Source organism: Esox lucius, chromosome 6, assembly GCF_011004845.1.
Source record: "Esox lucius isolate fEsoLuc1 chromosome 6, fEsoLuc1.pri, whole genome shotgun sequence".
Taxonomy (NCBI): domain Eukaryota; kingdom Metazoa; phylum Chordata; class Actinopteri; order Esociformes; family Esocidae; genus Esox; species Esox lucius.
In genome coordinates, this window is record NC_047574.1 from 9990753 (window position 1) to 10007345 (window position 16593).

The 16593-nt window shown below is 39.7% G+C and overlaps 1 protein-coding gene across 26 annotated transcripts in view; it reads right to left on the bottom strand.

The window, feature by feature from the left end:
* dst (dystonin) overlaps window positions 1-16593 on the bottom strand; it is a 143473-nt gene that overhangs the window by 126490 nt on the left and 390 nt on the right. For 22 of the 26 annotated variants that reach the window (XM_029120388.2, XM_029120385.2, XM_029120382.2 and 19 more), the window contains exons 2-4: window positions 16209-16243; window positions 15580-15768; window positions 6947-7160 (exon numbers count right to left, since the gene is read on the bottom strand). In XM_029120388.2, coding sequence (XP_028976221.2) covers window positions 6947-7160; window positions 15580-15768; window positions 16209-16243 — 438 coding nt within the window. Of the gene's footprint in view, window positions 1-3886; window positions 4047-6946; window positions 7161-7275; window positions 7398-15579; window positions 15769-16208; window positions 16244-16593 lie in introns of those variants that run through there. The other 4 variants (XM_029120389.2, XM_029120387.2, XM_029120366.2 and 1 more) reach the window with 3 other exon arrangements.

Consider the following 16593-nt stretch of genomic DNA (forward strand, 5'->3'; position numbering starts at 1 on the left):
TAAATTATAGAAGGTATAGTGCAGCCTTTCACGGTCCCTATGTCATTGTATTAATTTATAACGAAACCCAAAGCTTGAAATATAGACTGTGCTCAACAGAACTATTAAAGGGGATATATTTGGTTCTACTTCAGTAGTATGGGAAGGCCATTTTTTAAATTACTGAACCACTTATTAGTGTGTTATTAAATCTAAAGCCCAATTAGAGGAATATGGGGACAGACATTCATACAAGACATCTTTAGTAAATAGAATGGCTGTGGCTATTGCACTGTATTTCTAAAATGCATAACCAAGGTTCTGTTTTTTATGTTCTTTTGATCATAGGGATTTATATAAAACACACAAATGATTTCCTTTTTTTAAAACATTGTTTAAGGTAAGTGAGTCATTTCCTCTCAGAATAAACTAAGCTGATCCTGTGTTGATCAGTTGGGAGTGCCTGGTACTTCTAAAACCAGGGTGGTACTGTAGGTTCTTATCCCACAGGGGGCCAGTAAAAACACGCATGCCCTCATGTTAATCTAGATAAGAAAGTCCGCTAAAATACTCAAATGAAAAAGTTGAACAGCTTATTGTCCAATGTGAGGCTACAGTGCAATTGTACTAAGGCTATTTGTACAAAAAGCACTCACAGCAAGGCATATCCATTTACACAGAGGAGGTCATCACAGCATAATCAGCATGCATGATCAGTCTGGGAAATATAATGTATCACTAACAATGTTAATATTGGAACATCAGATCTCGCCACGCCTCGAATACTTCAGTGAGATGAATCAAACAGTTTAACTGAGAACGATGGGTTGTGAAAACCTAAGCCACCTGTGCTATGTCGTAGCCTAAGTCAATACAAGGGGCAAGCCATCACAGCGTCTGCAATGAAATCTGTTTATTTTATCTCTATGGTTTTGGGAATCGGAAGTTCTGAGCTTGGATTTCAAAAGGTCCTGTACTTTTCAAAAGAGCTGCAAATCAATTGCAGGCATTTTTCTACTGCCTTCTGTTTAGTCAGCATTCCACCATAGAAGAAAACATTTAAAAACAATGTTTTATGAAAGACCTAGCGCACACTGCTTCATTTTGGGCATGCTCCACAGGTTTTCCCACGCCTGGTGTCTAAACACAGACATCTATTCTAAGTGACCGACACAGATGATGGTGACACACCATGCTGAAAGGAAACGGCACAGACACACACACCCACCTGGGCTATAGATGGTTCCATTGTATCATTTCGTCCAACTAGATATTTTACACATCTCACATTGACTCTGGAGGAGCCAACAAGGAACACCTTGATTTTGAGGAAATCCTAATTATCAGTACAGCTTGTCTTTTCGGGGGTAACATACTAGAATGCAGTGGCAATAGTTTGTTTTGCCTACCCCAACATTTGTTTTGCTTTGTTTGGTAACTGTTATTGAAAATCAAAATATAATTATAATACACATGTTTTTCTTGATACACAAACAAGTCACATGGAGTGATGCTCTAGGGAGTCTTGAGGCTCTTGAAGCTCTAAACAGAGACTGTACAAGGAGAGTTATGGGGAATGTTTTCAACATAACTGAATAACCCCGAACGATACATGATCTTATGAACAGTCGGCGTGTTGTTCTCACAATGGTTTGCCGTTTTACCAAATCATTTAATATGATTCAGTGTTGAACTTCCTACATTTTCCCATTATAACTTTACTGTGTCTTCAAAAAGGTGACTTCCAGCTATGTGTCACCACAAACATCCAGACAGGGAAGCTTTAAATAACAGGCCAATAGCCTTGCAGTGAGCTGTCAGATACTGTAGGAATACCCTTGTTGAAAAAGTTAACCTCATGCAAATGGCAGTTTCAAATCCAATGCTGGATTCTGGAGTCCAGTCCAGGAATGGATGTGATGTCATAATATCTGAAGGACCACATTCAGTTAATAGTGAAAAGGTGATTGCATGCATTGGTCAACTTGAGCAGTCAAAAATAAAATAAAGTACAGAAAATATTACAACCCATTTACCTTCTAGAAGAACTACCATCTCTGCAGAACTCCATCCATCAGGCCTTTAATGATTGAGTGGCTAGACGGAGGCCATTTCAGAGTAAAAGGCATATGACATGCCACCTGAAGGACTCTAAGAGCATGAGGAAAAATATTTTCTCGTCTGACTAGTGTTAGGCCTGAATGCCAAGTGCTCTGTCCGGCAAAAACAAGACGCCGGTCATTACCTGCCCACTGCCCAAATCCAGGAAAGGAAGGGTGGTAGTGGTGTCCCCCAGAAGACTAAAAGCTGAGATATTTTATTTTTTGCACAAAAATGTTTTACTTAGTCAGTATAACATTATTTGTTCAATTATGAATTGAGGCTATAACACAACAAAATGTGGAGAACGTAAAGGGGTCTCAATACTTTCCATTCAATCAATTGTGTTTCAAAACCAGCTCACAGAACCTGTTTTTCCACTCAATGTTCCGGCGTGTTTTAACGTTTCAAGGGAGAAGCTTTTTGGTGAAAATGTGGAATACTTAAAGATGCAGTTAAGGACTTTTTTAAGTAACACAATAACTTTTGTAAACTCCCATTTAGGGCTGAATGTGCAATATGTTGTGTATATATGCACAATGTACAAGAAGTATTACGATAATACCTCAGTTAGCCATAACATTCTAAGTTTGAATGCAAGTGGTTTGGATGAGATGGGGCACAAACTGGCACATAGATAACATATTATTGGTGACCCTTCCTGGCTTAACAGCCCCACTTAAAAAAAAAACAGAGGCCAAAAATCACAGACTGCAACTTAAACATTCGAAATTCATCTTTAAGTAGAAGCTTGAAAATAGCCATATGGACCACCAACCATAAAACACATAATTCTATAACCCAACGCCTGGAGACAAAAGTCAGACACAGTTTGCAAATGACGCTCACATGATTCCATTAGGCTCCACTCAAGGACTATTAAGCCAGGCCACAGCTGACTGTCTGTTGCCTTGATATGCAACAGCTGAGAGAGACCACATAAATATGCATTGTTAGTGACCATTTGGTTACGTGGAATCACAATAACTCGCAACTAACCCCTTCGCACAGACGCCCTTTTCACTAACCGTTTTAATGTTGGCCATTATGTGGAGGAGATGAGGAAAAATAAAATCATTGTAGGAGTCTATTCAAGTTTCACACTAGGCTTCGCCAGGGATGTCATCCAGCTAGTGGAGAATGCTCGGCTGGAGACAGGATATTGAAAATGTAATGTCTTCTGCAGACTTCCAGTAATATTGACTTGGCCCCCGGCCCTGTCAGCCTGGATGTATATCTTGCTGGTACTGATGTAAGTTAATAAGCCTGCTGCGTCTTAGACAGATGAACCAGGGGCGTCACTTCATGTCAGGCTATGATAACGAGGTCAATTGTTGGACTAGAGGTAGGAAGGAAGGGTCATCAAGGACAACTGTTCATAATTATGTTAAAATAAACATTTGCGTAATGAAGAGGCCCACCTAATTACAACCTAATAATATTCGGTTTGTTTTGTTATGACTAATGTGAACAACATTGAGCATCACCCGGATTCCAATCAATGCATTTTCCAACAACAAAATTGTAACTCATCGTAGGCCAGTGTAGAACAAATCCAATATCTTCACAAGTACTAAACAACATGTATAAATCCAAAATTAGCTGACAAGGCTCGACTTATCATGTTTCCATTAACGTCTACCCGCTGTCCTCTAGCTCAGTGGCTAGCAGACACACTTGTTTAGGGCTGTCAGTCGGCAGAACCACGGGACAACTTTCCAGTAGATACCTTCGAATAATTTCTAGGGCTACCAATTAATGCCTATCCAATCAGTATAGTCCACAGTAATTACAATAATCAGCATACCTTTGTATTTTTCGAGCACATCCTCATACGCTTGAAGGTATTCCTTTTCGTCCGCGAGTACATAACCCGCCGGTGTTGCGTTGTAGTGAGCCATTAGCTTACCGGGGCTCCACCATAGAGCTCTACAGGCAGGACATTCACGAGCCGCTGGGGCGAGATTGCATGACTATTTGCAGGACAGGGATCCGGACGAAGGACTTCTCAGCGCTGTTGTTCCATGTAAGGAACCGCCTCTATGCCCCTCCCCGGTCGATCAAACTACCAATGGGCGAGACTTCCTCTCCCGTTTCATGACAAAACTCGGGTGTGCAGTGTCTGTGAAAGTCTCCTAGTGATGAGAGAGCATCCCGTTGGGTATAGCGGGCTGCTGGACATAATAAATGCCTTCCCATATCGAGCGGGTGCGCCTGAGCAATACTAATGCACGCAACTCCCCTCAACGCTCTCTCTTCATAGTCCATGACTCCCATTCCAGTAATACCAGCAGGCTAATGCGACTGTTCGATTACAAAATGAGTACGCATGAACTGCTGTGTTTAATAGGCTAACCATTAATAAGAACTGACGCGATGCCTGTGATTTAATGACATTACAAAAGTATATATAGCTAGATGTAGGATATTCTACATCCAATTGATTCGGTTGGTTTTGCTTGATTTAGTCTCTTTTCAAACGAACATCTCAAGAGACAAGCAAGGGCTCATCCAAAAAATAAAAGACAACCCTATGTTGTATTTGTTATTTTACAGCGATGATTTATAAGAACGTCACTTAAAAATATTATTTTTGCACACATTTGAACGTTTTTTAAAAATGTTTCCACCTCTGTCGTCACACAAGATAAGGCGAGTAAAGGAAATGTCCTCATGATATATCCTAAGGATTTTAATTTGAGAGAAAGTGCAGTCTAGAATTTAAATATGCAAATTACCAAGGATTTTAATACAGTCCTGGTTCCATTCGGATTTGTTTACAAAATAAAGAGTCTCAATAGGCCAATACTTTTGATCAAGACTAGTCTGGACCTGTGTCAATAATGTATATTTTTACATTACTGACATTTAGCGTCTTACAGTTAAAGCATGCATGCATGTTAAATAGGTGGAACAAGCACACAACTGAGTATTAAGAACTGTAAACCTTACTAAATGGAGTAGGTATCAGGGGTATCAGCCAAAAACACAGTGGAAGGCATTTTATTATAATAAATGTGCTATATATATATATATATATATATATATATATATATATATATATATAATATATATATTCTATGTATATGCTATATTATATATATATATATATATATATATAGATAGATATATATATATATATATATATATATATATATAGATAGATATATAGCATAATTTATGCTATATATGTGTGTCCCAATATATATAGCATAATTTATAGCATAATTTTGTATATTATATATACCACATTTTCATTTAAGTTGAAATATTCCATTTACGTTTACCATTCATACCTGTGAAATAACTATGTCCTTCCATAAGTCAGATGAAGCATTATGTTTTGGAACAGTTATACCAAATTATATTAAACGTAACTGCCTACTGAAAATCTCACTTTCAAAAGTGAATCATCTGTTATATGACCAATTAGGTGATCTATATGACCAATTAGGTCATATAGATATTTCTTGCCAAAGCAAAAATTGGAGAGGAAGAAAATAAAACGTCCCTGAAAATGTCATTTCCAACAATGCTTGAAAAATACCACGGACTATGATGTAATCCTACAAAGGAAGATGAGATAGCCAGTCAGAAGTCTAAAGAGGAATGAGCTGGTCAATCAGCCATCTACTTGCATTAATGTTTGTTAAAACCGGTATATACCCTCACCATTCAGACACAGAAAAGTTCCTTTTTAACATAAGCAATTAAAATAATTTGGAGAGAAAGCTTTTTCACTAATATTGTTAAGTCATATTTCATAGACATCGGGAAACACTGGGCTGATAAATTTTAATGGAATTTTATCGAACCAGTGAGTATGGATCAAGATTCAGAAATCAAGCAATAGGTTTTATTCACATGTCAAGTTTAAAAAAAGGCCCCTCTTGGAAGTCACTGTTCGTGGAAATGTAAGACAGCACAATGTATACCAAGTAAGTCCATAGCATTACTTACTCACCTTCATAGACCTGTGCATATGAATGAGCATTGACACTGAATTAATAGTTGCATTTGTCTATCATAGCCGGATAGACTAATGAATTGTAGCCTTCCTCCCGGAACAGTTTTTTTTTAAAGAAACAAAACAACAAGTACTTCCAGCAAGGTCGCCCCTGGAATGTAGCTACAATCATTTGTTTCACAGACTGAATTAAGAGTCATTCACATGGTTTAAGCAATACAATAGCTTGCTTTCCTGTAAAATGCACAGTTTAGGGCAGTTTAAATATTATGTAATCAAAATACTGTAATCAACAAAAAAAGTAACTGTTATAAAGGCCCCCTGTCTGCCCATGTAGTAAATGATTGATAAACCCACCTATCTGAAGATTACAAAGAATGATCAATTTCTGTGTTGTAGTAGCCAAACGCTCAAACCTTTTTCACATCCCATGATGAGAGCTGGTTGCACTTTCACCTAAATAACTAAATCTCAAGCGACGTTTGACGGACAAAAAGCGCTTGAATGTATTTAAAAGCAAATAACGTACGTCACTTAATATTTTTCAGTGAATAACTCATATATATGTATATTCATTTCCTCAATGACACAGAACCTTAGTTCAGCTTAATTATTATCTACAGCCCACAAAGTATATCTCTAAATTCTGAATTGAGCATGCCTCAGAAATAACAGTGGTTAATATGGAACTGTCCGGCAACCACGACTTCACAGAATGGACAGATTGTCATTCGTCTATCTATAAGAAGAAATAAATAGCATATAGCATACTTATATAAACATACAGTATACCTGGACTGCTAAATTCGACTTATGATAGCTTTGGCAAATCAATAGGCAGTTAATGTCATATTATCAACAGCATGCACTATCAATTAAATATATGGGACACTGACTCACCTGCAATCCTGAGAACCGCTCTCTCCGCTGGATCCAAAACGGATCCTCCCTGAAATTTTCGCTTATGTCGCTCATGTCTGGGTAGGTTCCACGGTAAAGTGTCGCCGGGTGCCGGTGAGACCGACCCAGATTTAAGACTATAATCATCCTCGTCCGAGAAATCCGCGGATGAAGACATGGAACAGTGAAGCGAAGCGTTGCCTGAACCCGAGCTCTGTGGAAACAATGGACAAATAAATGAACAATGTGTTGCTCTTTGGCAACACAAACATGACAACACACCTATGATCACAGCCAGGAAGACAGACACAATATAAGATTTCTCTCACCATCGCTGCTCCTACGGTTACCGATACAAATGTGCGAAATGTAAATGCACATTGATAGCTCCAGGGAGGCACCGTAACGGGAGCGACCAGCTCGTCTATTGATCTCTGATTTAACAATAAAAAAACAAAAGCGCAAACAGGCAGCGAAAATCAAAATCAATTGTATTTGGCTCCCCCGTCAGGCCAAAAATAAGACAGCCTACCCGTGTATAAGCTTACATGCTATCAGTTGAAAATCGAAATCCTTTATCCACTTGCTCAGACAGCGGCAGGCTATGTCATATTTAATCAGAACCACACCCTTCTAGCAATGCTCTCTGCCTATTACATTAAAGTCTACCCATAGGTTGAAAGCCCGGAGTCCCCAGTGTATAAACAGATTGAACCATGGAGAGCTGAGTGCTCTGCCAGAGCTGTCAACGCGTCACCATCCTAGGATACAGAAGAAGGCGGATGGCGGCTGAAGGAGTCCGGTGCTTGATTTCTGATTATTCAGTGTGCAGGCTGTGGCCAATGTCGCGGTGTTACAGTGCCATCCTGGGAGGGTGCTTGTCTGCCAGTGAGTACGTAGGCTACACCCCACGTCGAGCGTCGAAAACCAACCAGACACCCAGCAACTGGTCCACCGGCATCCTTTGTCAAGCCCACTCGGTTGTTGTTTTGCTGCCTGGTGCGCATGTGCTCTTTGTGGCATTGATTAGGCATGTTGCTAGTGACAATGAATCGGCACATTTCGAGCACGAAAAACAAGTACAAATGGATTTATTCTGCATACCTACTAAGCACGTTCGGAATAAGACAACCTGACTCCTGTCTTGTCTGTCCGTCTGTCGATTTATGCTTTCTCTCTCTAAGTGCAAGTGCATAAGAAATACTTACACACACACACACCATATGATGACACATCTAGTCAGGGTGTGGCTCCTCAAATAGCAACCTGACATGCCCAGGGGCTTGTTTTTCTTTAATTGACGTTATATATTGTATAAAATGAAGACCATGATATGTTTATGTAATGACACCTTTCTTCTTAGAACTTCGGGCAGCCTTCCTTAACAGCACTGTGTCTGTGCCTATACTTTACATGAGAACACATTGGAAGGTATTTTAGATCATGTCTTAATACAGTGTCTCTCCAAATCTTGGACATCTGCACTTATGGACTGCCCTCGTTAATTCAAAGCAAAAGTTTTCAATGGGGTACAACTCAGGCCACTGAGATTTTGAACTTAAGAGACTTTGGTATCAATTTACCCTTTCTCTTTGGCTAGGCAGAGCAGTATGGGTCAAAATGCCAATGCAAGAACAATAAACAGCCCCATGCTTACTGGAAAATAGGGGGGGGGGGGGGTTCTTCAATGTTATTGGGCTGCTTTGCTTTCCTCGTTCAGGTCAACAGCATCATCAACTTTACCCAGTACCAGTCCAGGATATTTATTCCACAGACCTGGTTGCCTCTGCCAGGATGTCAAACTTGTCCGCAAGGGGATCTTCCTGCGAGTCAATGACACCAAGAACACGTCGAAATCGTCAATTGACAACAAAATCAAGTCTCTCGAGTCCCTGTTAAACCTGTGCTTGACTTGAAGAGGGCAGTTCATACGCACAGACTCAAAGATGATGCATGGAAGAATGGTCTAAGATCCTTTCTAATGGATTCTTCAACAATTCTAGTTCATGCTCAGGGCCATTATACTTGGACGAGAAGAGTGCACAAATGACTGAAAACAAGGGTGCCAATAATTTCAGACCTAATGTTTTGGAAAAAACATTGAATTTGATAACTGTGTAATCATCACCTGTGTTGTTTATTATATTTTGCCTTCCTTGCTATTCTTTATCAAAGATGGCAGTCATTTTTGAGGTGACTAAAGCCGTAATACTTAGTTGGCATAGTTCAATTCAAGTCAGGACTGGCACACATTGATTAAGCACATTTGCATTTTGAGTTTAACAGTCAGATTTTGTTCCAAAATCCTTCCCGGGGACAATGATCACAGCCAGAGACAGATGATAATGACTTTAACATCAAGCATGCTGCTCCATATTTGTACAATGTCCAGTCGTTCACGCACCTTTACAGTGTTTGGCCCAAGAACTTCAGCCCTGGTATGTACCTACATGGATCCAACTCAGAGCAAACCATTTTGAATTTCATTGGAAATTTAAGTACAGAACAGAACTGCTGTACCTATGGGCGATGTCACAATCAAGACTTACAAACCAAGGATTTTTGACTGATCCATTCACTTAGGTGCGTGGGTATATCAACAAAGCAAGTTCCAGCCCATTAGGGAAGGCACTCCTACTTGAAATGATGCCGACAGTATGAAAGAAACTGCAGTCATGTGCAAGATTGGTTCACAGTAGGCAAGCCTTTTTTTTTTTTAGTTGCCTTGTTGGAAACGTTAGTCAAGTTTTGACTAGTGTGGGTTGACTAGAGCTGCACCTAAAACAATGCTAACATCAATCCACATGTCGTAACTCGAACACATTTCACGGGGTTGAATTAAAGCAGCTATGGGATTATTGAAAATGCTTGTGAGATACTTCTAAAGTACTTCAGAGGTTTTCTGGAGACGGGCCACTTTGGCCAGGACTGGGAATTGGTTACACCATTACCGCCTCCACATAGAGTGCCAATCAGCAAATGGAGCATTGTTACCAAAAAATCCTTAGTCTACCACTACTTAAAGGTTTCAGAGCGACCGACTTAACAGACTGAAATGAAATGCAGTGCACACCTCAATCTGGAAAGCCAATTTTGCACCAGTTACACCAAGAAGTCCAAACATCTTGACCAGGTCGCTAGAGTTTAGCTGGTTAAGGTCGCTACATCACCCCTTCTTTTGGACATTGTATCCACATGTTTTAATTTATCAAATCCCGTTGGCCTCACATGCACCTTTTCACTTCTGACCCCTGTGTAGAAAATTAGGGGATCATCATGAACATGATCCTGGGTCCAGCAAAGGTTAAAAAAGTGCGAACCACTTCACAATTCTGGGTTAAAGTCATGGCAGTGCTTTAGTGTATTTAATCTATATTGTCACTTACTATAACCGGGAAGTGTCAGGGAAAACCCATCACCTCAAAAAAGCACACAACAGACACCTGGTCATCCATCTGAAATACTCTTCCATCTAAATGGTTGGAAGAGAATAATTGGTTTTTGAAAACAAAATTAGCGAGACAATCAATTCTAGTCCACTGGAACACAAAGATCTGTGCACCTCCTCAACAAACAACCTGCTGCACACCTGAACCTCATCTGGATTAGGATAGTGACTGGTAGTAACATAAGACAGGGTAGGCCATTTAGATTCATCTTTTTTTCTAAGTGTGTTTTTGGACAGGATGATCATGTGACTGTTGTTCCCCTGTAAGAGATTACCACTGCACCCTCCAAATACTATCATCATGGCTTTGTTTATTTAGGGGATAGAGCAGCTTAACTATTGCCATTTTTATCATCATACAACATCCTGCCTGATTTTTAATCCCTCTTTTTTTTTGGGCTTACCCTTTTCTTCTTTTCATGAAACCTCATCACCCACATCAAATCCTCCTCTCATCGATCTTTCTCCTTCTCGTCTCTCCCTTTTTTCTTTCCTTCTCCCTTCAATGTTTCTCCCTTCTCTCATCGCTCCCCCTCTTCCTCCTCCCTTCAATGTTTCTCCCTCCTCCCATCTCTCCCCCTCTTCCTTTCCTTTCCTTCTCCCTCCCTCTCCCAATGTTTCTTCCTCCTCCCAACCCACCCATTACACCCAAGCCAACCAGACAAAACCAACCAGGTTACTTCTCATGTATTATACTTGAAGTCATCAAAATGGATAAATGGCATTACCTTGAATAATAAAGAATCCAGATATTTATTCTAAATCTTGACAGTAAAAGATAAAGGATCCATTAGGCACTATTCAGAAAGGTAAATAATAATAAATTATAAACATGGGACAGTTTAAACTCTTTAAAAGGCTATTGCACAAGCACATACAGTATAAGCCTGGGATATCAACCAGAGACAGTACAGAAAGGAAACATCCAACCTAGAGACCAAGCTGGGTGGAGCCACTCTGGTCTGCTTATGGCGCGTTCCGTTTGTACTCGGAGGTCGGAATTTCCATGTTCCAAGTCGGCAATTTTAACATGAACGCCCCCTCAAGTCGGAATTCCAGCTCGGAAAGTCAGAACAACCCCACTAGCCCCGAGTTGGTAATCCAAGAGGGCAGCACGTTGTATTAACAGTAAAACTGAGATTATACGTATGGCATTTAGCAGGCCGTGTTATCATATAGGAAAATAACGTTTATAATTAACATTATAATATTCTGTAGAGCACTCACCCGTCCAGGTTACAGGTTAGAAATTCAATGAAAAACATTGTATATATTGTAAAAAGGGTAAGCACAACAAAGGCTTTAATGGGGGTGTCCATATTGTTTTCTGACTTTGGACATTGGAACGCGATCAACTTGGGTTAACTCGGGTGTGATGTCATTCCCAGTTCTGAGTTCCAACGTCCGAGGTAAATGGAACACACCATTATTACCCCTTTAAAGGCTGCTAAGTCAGATGTCTTACTTTACTTACTTTACTTTAATTTACTGTCTTTATGTACTGTCTGTGAGCATTTAAAGTTGCATAAACTGCATTCGTAACTAAGTGCGAAGTGGAAATTTACCATATATAACTACGAAAAATTCTGTTGAACAACCCTTTAACTGGTTTAACCTTGAAGAAAAGTGTCCATTATTCCTGAGCTCTGAGTTCTCCCACATGATGACGTCTGCTGATACCCACAGTATTGTTGGCAGTTAAATGACAACAGCAAAACTTTTTAAATATATACAGTGGGGAGAACAAGTATTTGATACACTGCTGATTTTGCAGGTTTTCCCACTTACAAAGCATGTAGAAGTCTGTAATTTTTATCATAGGTACTCTTCAACTGTGAATGACAGAATCTAAAACAAAAATCCAGAAAATCACATTGTATGATTTTTAAGTAATTAATTTGTATTTTATTGCATGACATAAGTATTTGATACATCAGAAAAGCAGAACTTAATATTTGGCACAGAAATCTTTGTTTGCAATTACAGAGATCATACGTTTCCTGTAGTTCTTGACCAGGTTTGCACATACTGATGCAGGGATTTTGGCCCACTCCTCCATACAGACCTTCTCCAGATCCTTCAGGTTTCGGGGCTGTCGCTGGGCAATACGGACTTTCAGCTCCCTCCAAAGATTTTCTATTGGGTTCAGGTCTGGAGACTGGCTAGACCACTCCAGGACCTTGAGATGCTTCTTACGGAGCCACTCCTTAGTTGCCCTGGCTGTGTGTTTCGGGTCGTTGTCATGCTGGAAGACCCAGCCACGACCCATCTTCAATGCTCTTACTGAGGGAAGGAGGTTGTTGGCCAATATCTCGTGATACATGTCACATGTCACCTCGTGATACATGTCACCAACCATCCTCCCCTCAATACGGTGCAGTCGTCCTGTCCCCTTTGCAAAAAAGCATCCCCAAAGAATGATGTTTCCACCTCCATGCTTCACGATTGGGATAGTTTTCTAGGGGTTGTACTCATCCTTCTTCTTCCTCCAAACATGGCGAGTGGAGTTTAGACCAAAAAGCTCTATTTTTGTCTCATCAGACCACATGACCTTCTCCCATTCCTCCTCTGGATCATCCAGATGGTCATTGGCAAACTTCAGACGGGCCTGGACATGCACTGGCTTGAGCAGGGGGACCTTGCGTGCCCTGCATGATTTTAATCCATGACGGCGTAGTGTGTTACTAATGGTTTTCTTTGAGACTGTGGTCCCAGCTCTCTTCAGGTCATTGACCAGGTCCTGCCATGTAGTTCTGGGCTGATCCCTCACCTTACTCATGATCATTGATGCCCCACAAGGTGAGATCTTGCATGGAGCCCAAGACCAAGGGAGACTGAACTTCTTCCATTTTCTAATAATTGCGCCAACAGTTGTTGCCTTCTCACCAAGCTGCTTGCCTATTGTCCTTGTGCAGGTCTACAATGTTATCCCTGATGTCCTTGCACAGCTCTCTGGTCTTGACCATTGTGGAGAGGTTGGAGTCTGTTTGATTGAGTGTGTGGACAGGTGTCTTTTATACAGGTGACCAGTTCAAACAGGTGCAGTTAATACAGGTAATGAGTGGAGAACAGGAAGGCTTCTCAAAGAAAAACTAACAGGTCTGTGAGAGACGGAATTCTTACTGGTTGGTAGGTGATCAAATACTTATGTCATGCAATAAAATGCAAATTAATTATTTAAAAATCCTACAATGTAATTTTCTGGATTTATGTTTTAGATTCCGTCTCTCACAGTTGAAGTGTACCTATGATAAAAATTACAGACCCCTACATGCTTTGTAAGTAGGAAAACTTGCTAAATCTGCAGTGTATCAAATACTTGTTCTCCCCACTGTACTATGAAATGTTTTTTGACCTGTAACATCACAGCAATTCACAATGCACTAGGATAGTTAAAGATTGCAACATGCTTCCTCTGAGACAAGCATCTTTTCACAGTGCTCCTCCATTGAAGAAGTTATCTGTCCTGCCTGAGGAACTCAATAGAGTATGAGTCAAGGGATTTGATCACATCTTGATCAAATCCCAGCAGCCAATGTACTGGTAAAAAGCAATTTAAGTGTTAATAAGTTGATTTGATCATAATGTGTGACTCAAAATCATAGCACATAATCAATTTGAGCACCACAATGCATTTCAGATACTTTCGGACATTTTGGAAATGATACGCAAACAAATGAAATAGCTGTCAGTGGACATGGATAGGATAAAATGCAAGCATTTGGAAACAGTGGCTGTGAAACTAAATAAAATATGGGTTCCTATTATACATTGTCCAAAGACTGCTTGCAAGGTAAGTACACCAAATTGCCATTTTGTCATTTGGGTGAAATATCCCTTTAAATCACACAACTACCTCTAATTGTTTCCACAGGAACACATTGTACACAATCACTAGATCTCAGAGAAGACAGGAACATGTTCATGAATGAATAGAGCCTTTAAACTTAAGATTGTGTATGCAGACCAGTGTGGTCTCAGATGAGTGGACAGGTTTCTAATGTTTCAGCACCAACAATCAGCACACACTACTAAGACATCTGAGTACAGAAGATGCATCATGTGGTGTCTGACATTCATTCTGACCTCGGGACCTGTACAGGATGCCATTTAGGACTTATCTTTGGATTTTCACAATGTTGGATGTCACACAATAAGAGGAAAAGAGTACAACCATTTTAAATATATCCACATTAAGAGTCACATTGCTATTTGATATAGACTGAATGGCCATGGCCCAAAAGCTGATGGACTGTATGAGAGTATATGTGTTCCTCAAAAAGGGATCTGTAAATTAAAATGTGTCCCTACCTTTTCCTAACACATCAATACAAAATGAGAAGTAAAAAGCTGTCTTCAAAAAACAGCCAGCGATTAAGCATAAATTGTGAATTCATCCTATGGATCATTTTAATGTAATCTTTTGATTGACAATGCAATCGTAAACACAACATGTCTAATGTCAATACCTTCATTTTACTGAGTTGTCTCTTGAAGTAGGTCTACTGAGCATGATTTATCTAGTAATAAACACATTTAAAAATGTATTCAGAACAATCACCCAAAATAACCCATGCATAAAATGTAGTTTACATCCTGTTTGTTTTTACCCTGACTAGCCTAATGAGTTTGGCATAAAGGTTTAACCGAGAATTTTTTCGATTACTGAATACAAAGAATACTTCCATTGCAGCAACATCATGGCCTGGTCCTCTCGGCTAATACAGTACCTCTGTAGCCCTGTTAAATGTTTGGTGCGTGTGTCAAAAACATGCAACATGACAACATTGGCAATATGAAAAATTGCATCAATTTCAAGGCTTTGTGCAATCATCTATCCTCATAAAATGATGTGGAAAAATGCAGTAGCCTATTGCTTTTACGCGCGGATTAGTGTTCAAAAGTTTCGCCCAATTACGGCTTTGGCACGGCCGTTATACAGATGGCGAAACTATTGAAGGCTAATCCGCGCGTAACAAAAACGTTAATTCCAGACCTGAATGGTCACTTCAAATTGGTTCCTTAAGTGGTAAAACATTAAAGGACCATAATATCCCACCTAGCCTATATTTATCAAAAAAAATATGCCATGAATCAGCCTATTTATATTCGAGCATGGCAAGTTTAATTCCGATGCCAAGTTTATAATGACTGTCATTTGGTCATTGTGCAAGAAGATACCTACAGGTTTCCGTGTGGGAGTGACTTGTACTGAGTGATAGAAATCTGGAAGGACCCTCTTCTTCACTTTTCGTTTTCTCACAGTTGTGGACGAGTCACTCTGATGATCACTCTCTGGAATTTCCACAAGAGGCTTTTCCTCTGCCACTCGAGCGCGTGCCCTCCTGGCATGTCGCGGGCTGTGTCTGAATCCCTGTAAAAACATAACACATCCAGTTGAAATGAAACACAACTAATTAAGTGATCAATGCATTTCAATTGTAATTAATGGAGGAAACTGGGGTTTTTTAAAGAAAATATAAGACGTTATTCCAATAATCATTCAAATAAATTGTCAATATCTAAATATAAAATAATATATACAAGCATCTTTTGACATATGTGTCTTTACCATGTGGAATATTATTTAATATTTACAGTCAAGCTGCGGAAAAGCGCAGAATCATTCACATTATTTATTGATCACTCTGCGCATAATTTAATAACAGCGCACCAACACTCTAAAAACTATAAGGTGAAGTATAACAAAAGTAACGAAGACTACAATAGAATTGTACTTGCTTCACAATCTTGTATTTAAAATAAGTAATTGGCTACTTACTGACCTTGACAGAAGTAAAAACAAATGATTACCTCTGATCGAAAATGATGCGTCCGGAGACCAGCTTCTAGGACAAATGAAAGGATGTTCTAACACTCCGATAGCTTAATAAGGCCTATTGGATAAGGCTAATTCATGCTATCATAATTACTTCATGGGTGTCAATTAGCGACTTTGTGCGCTGCAATACACCTGTGAATGACGCGGACAAGATACATTTGGACACTGGCAGTAGGCTAACACATGATTTCATGCTGAAGGCCATGCAAAGTCTACATAGAGCCAAGGCTATAGGTATGTGCTTTAAATATTGGAAATGCAAGGGTGTCAAGCCGCTAACAAAACGTACGACACAGTAAAGCTATTGCTTCTTTAAAGGTCACCGAGTAAAACATGATTCAACATTATAAGACACGC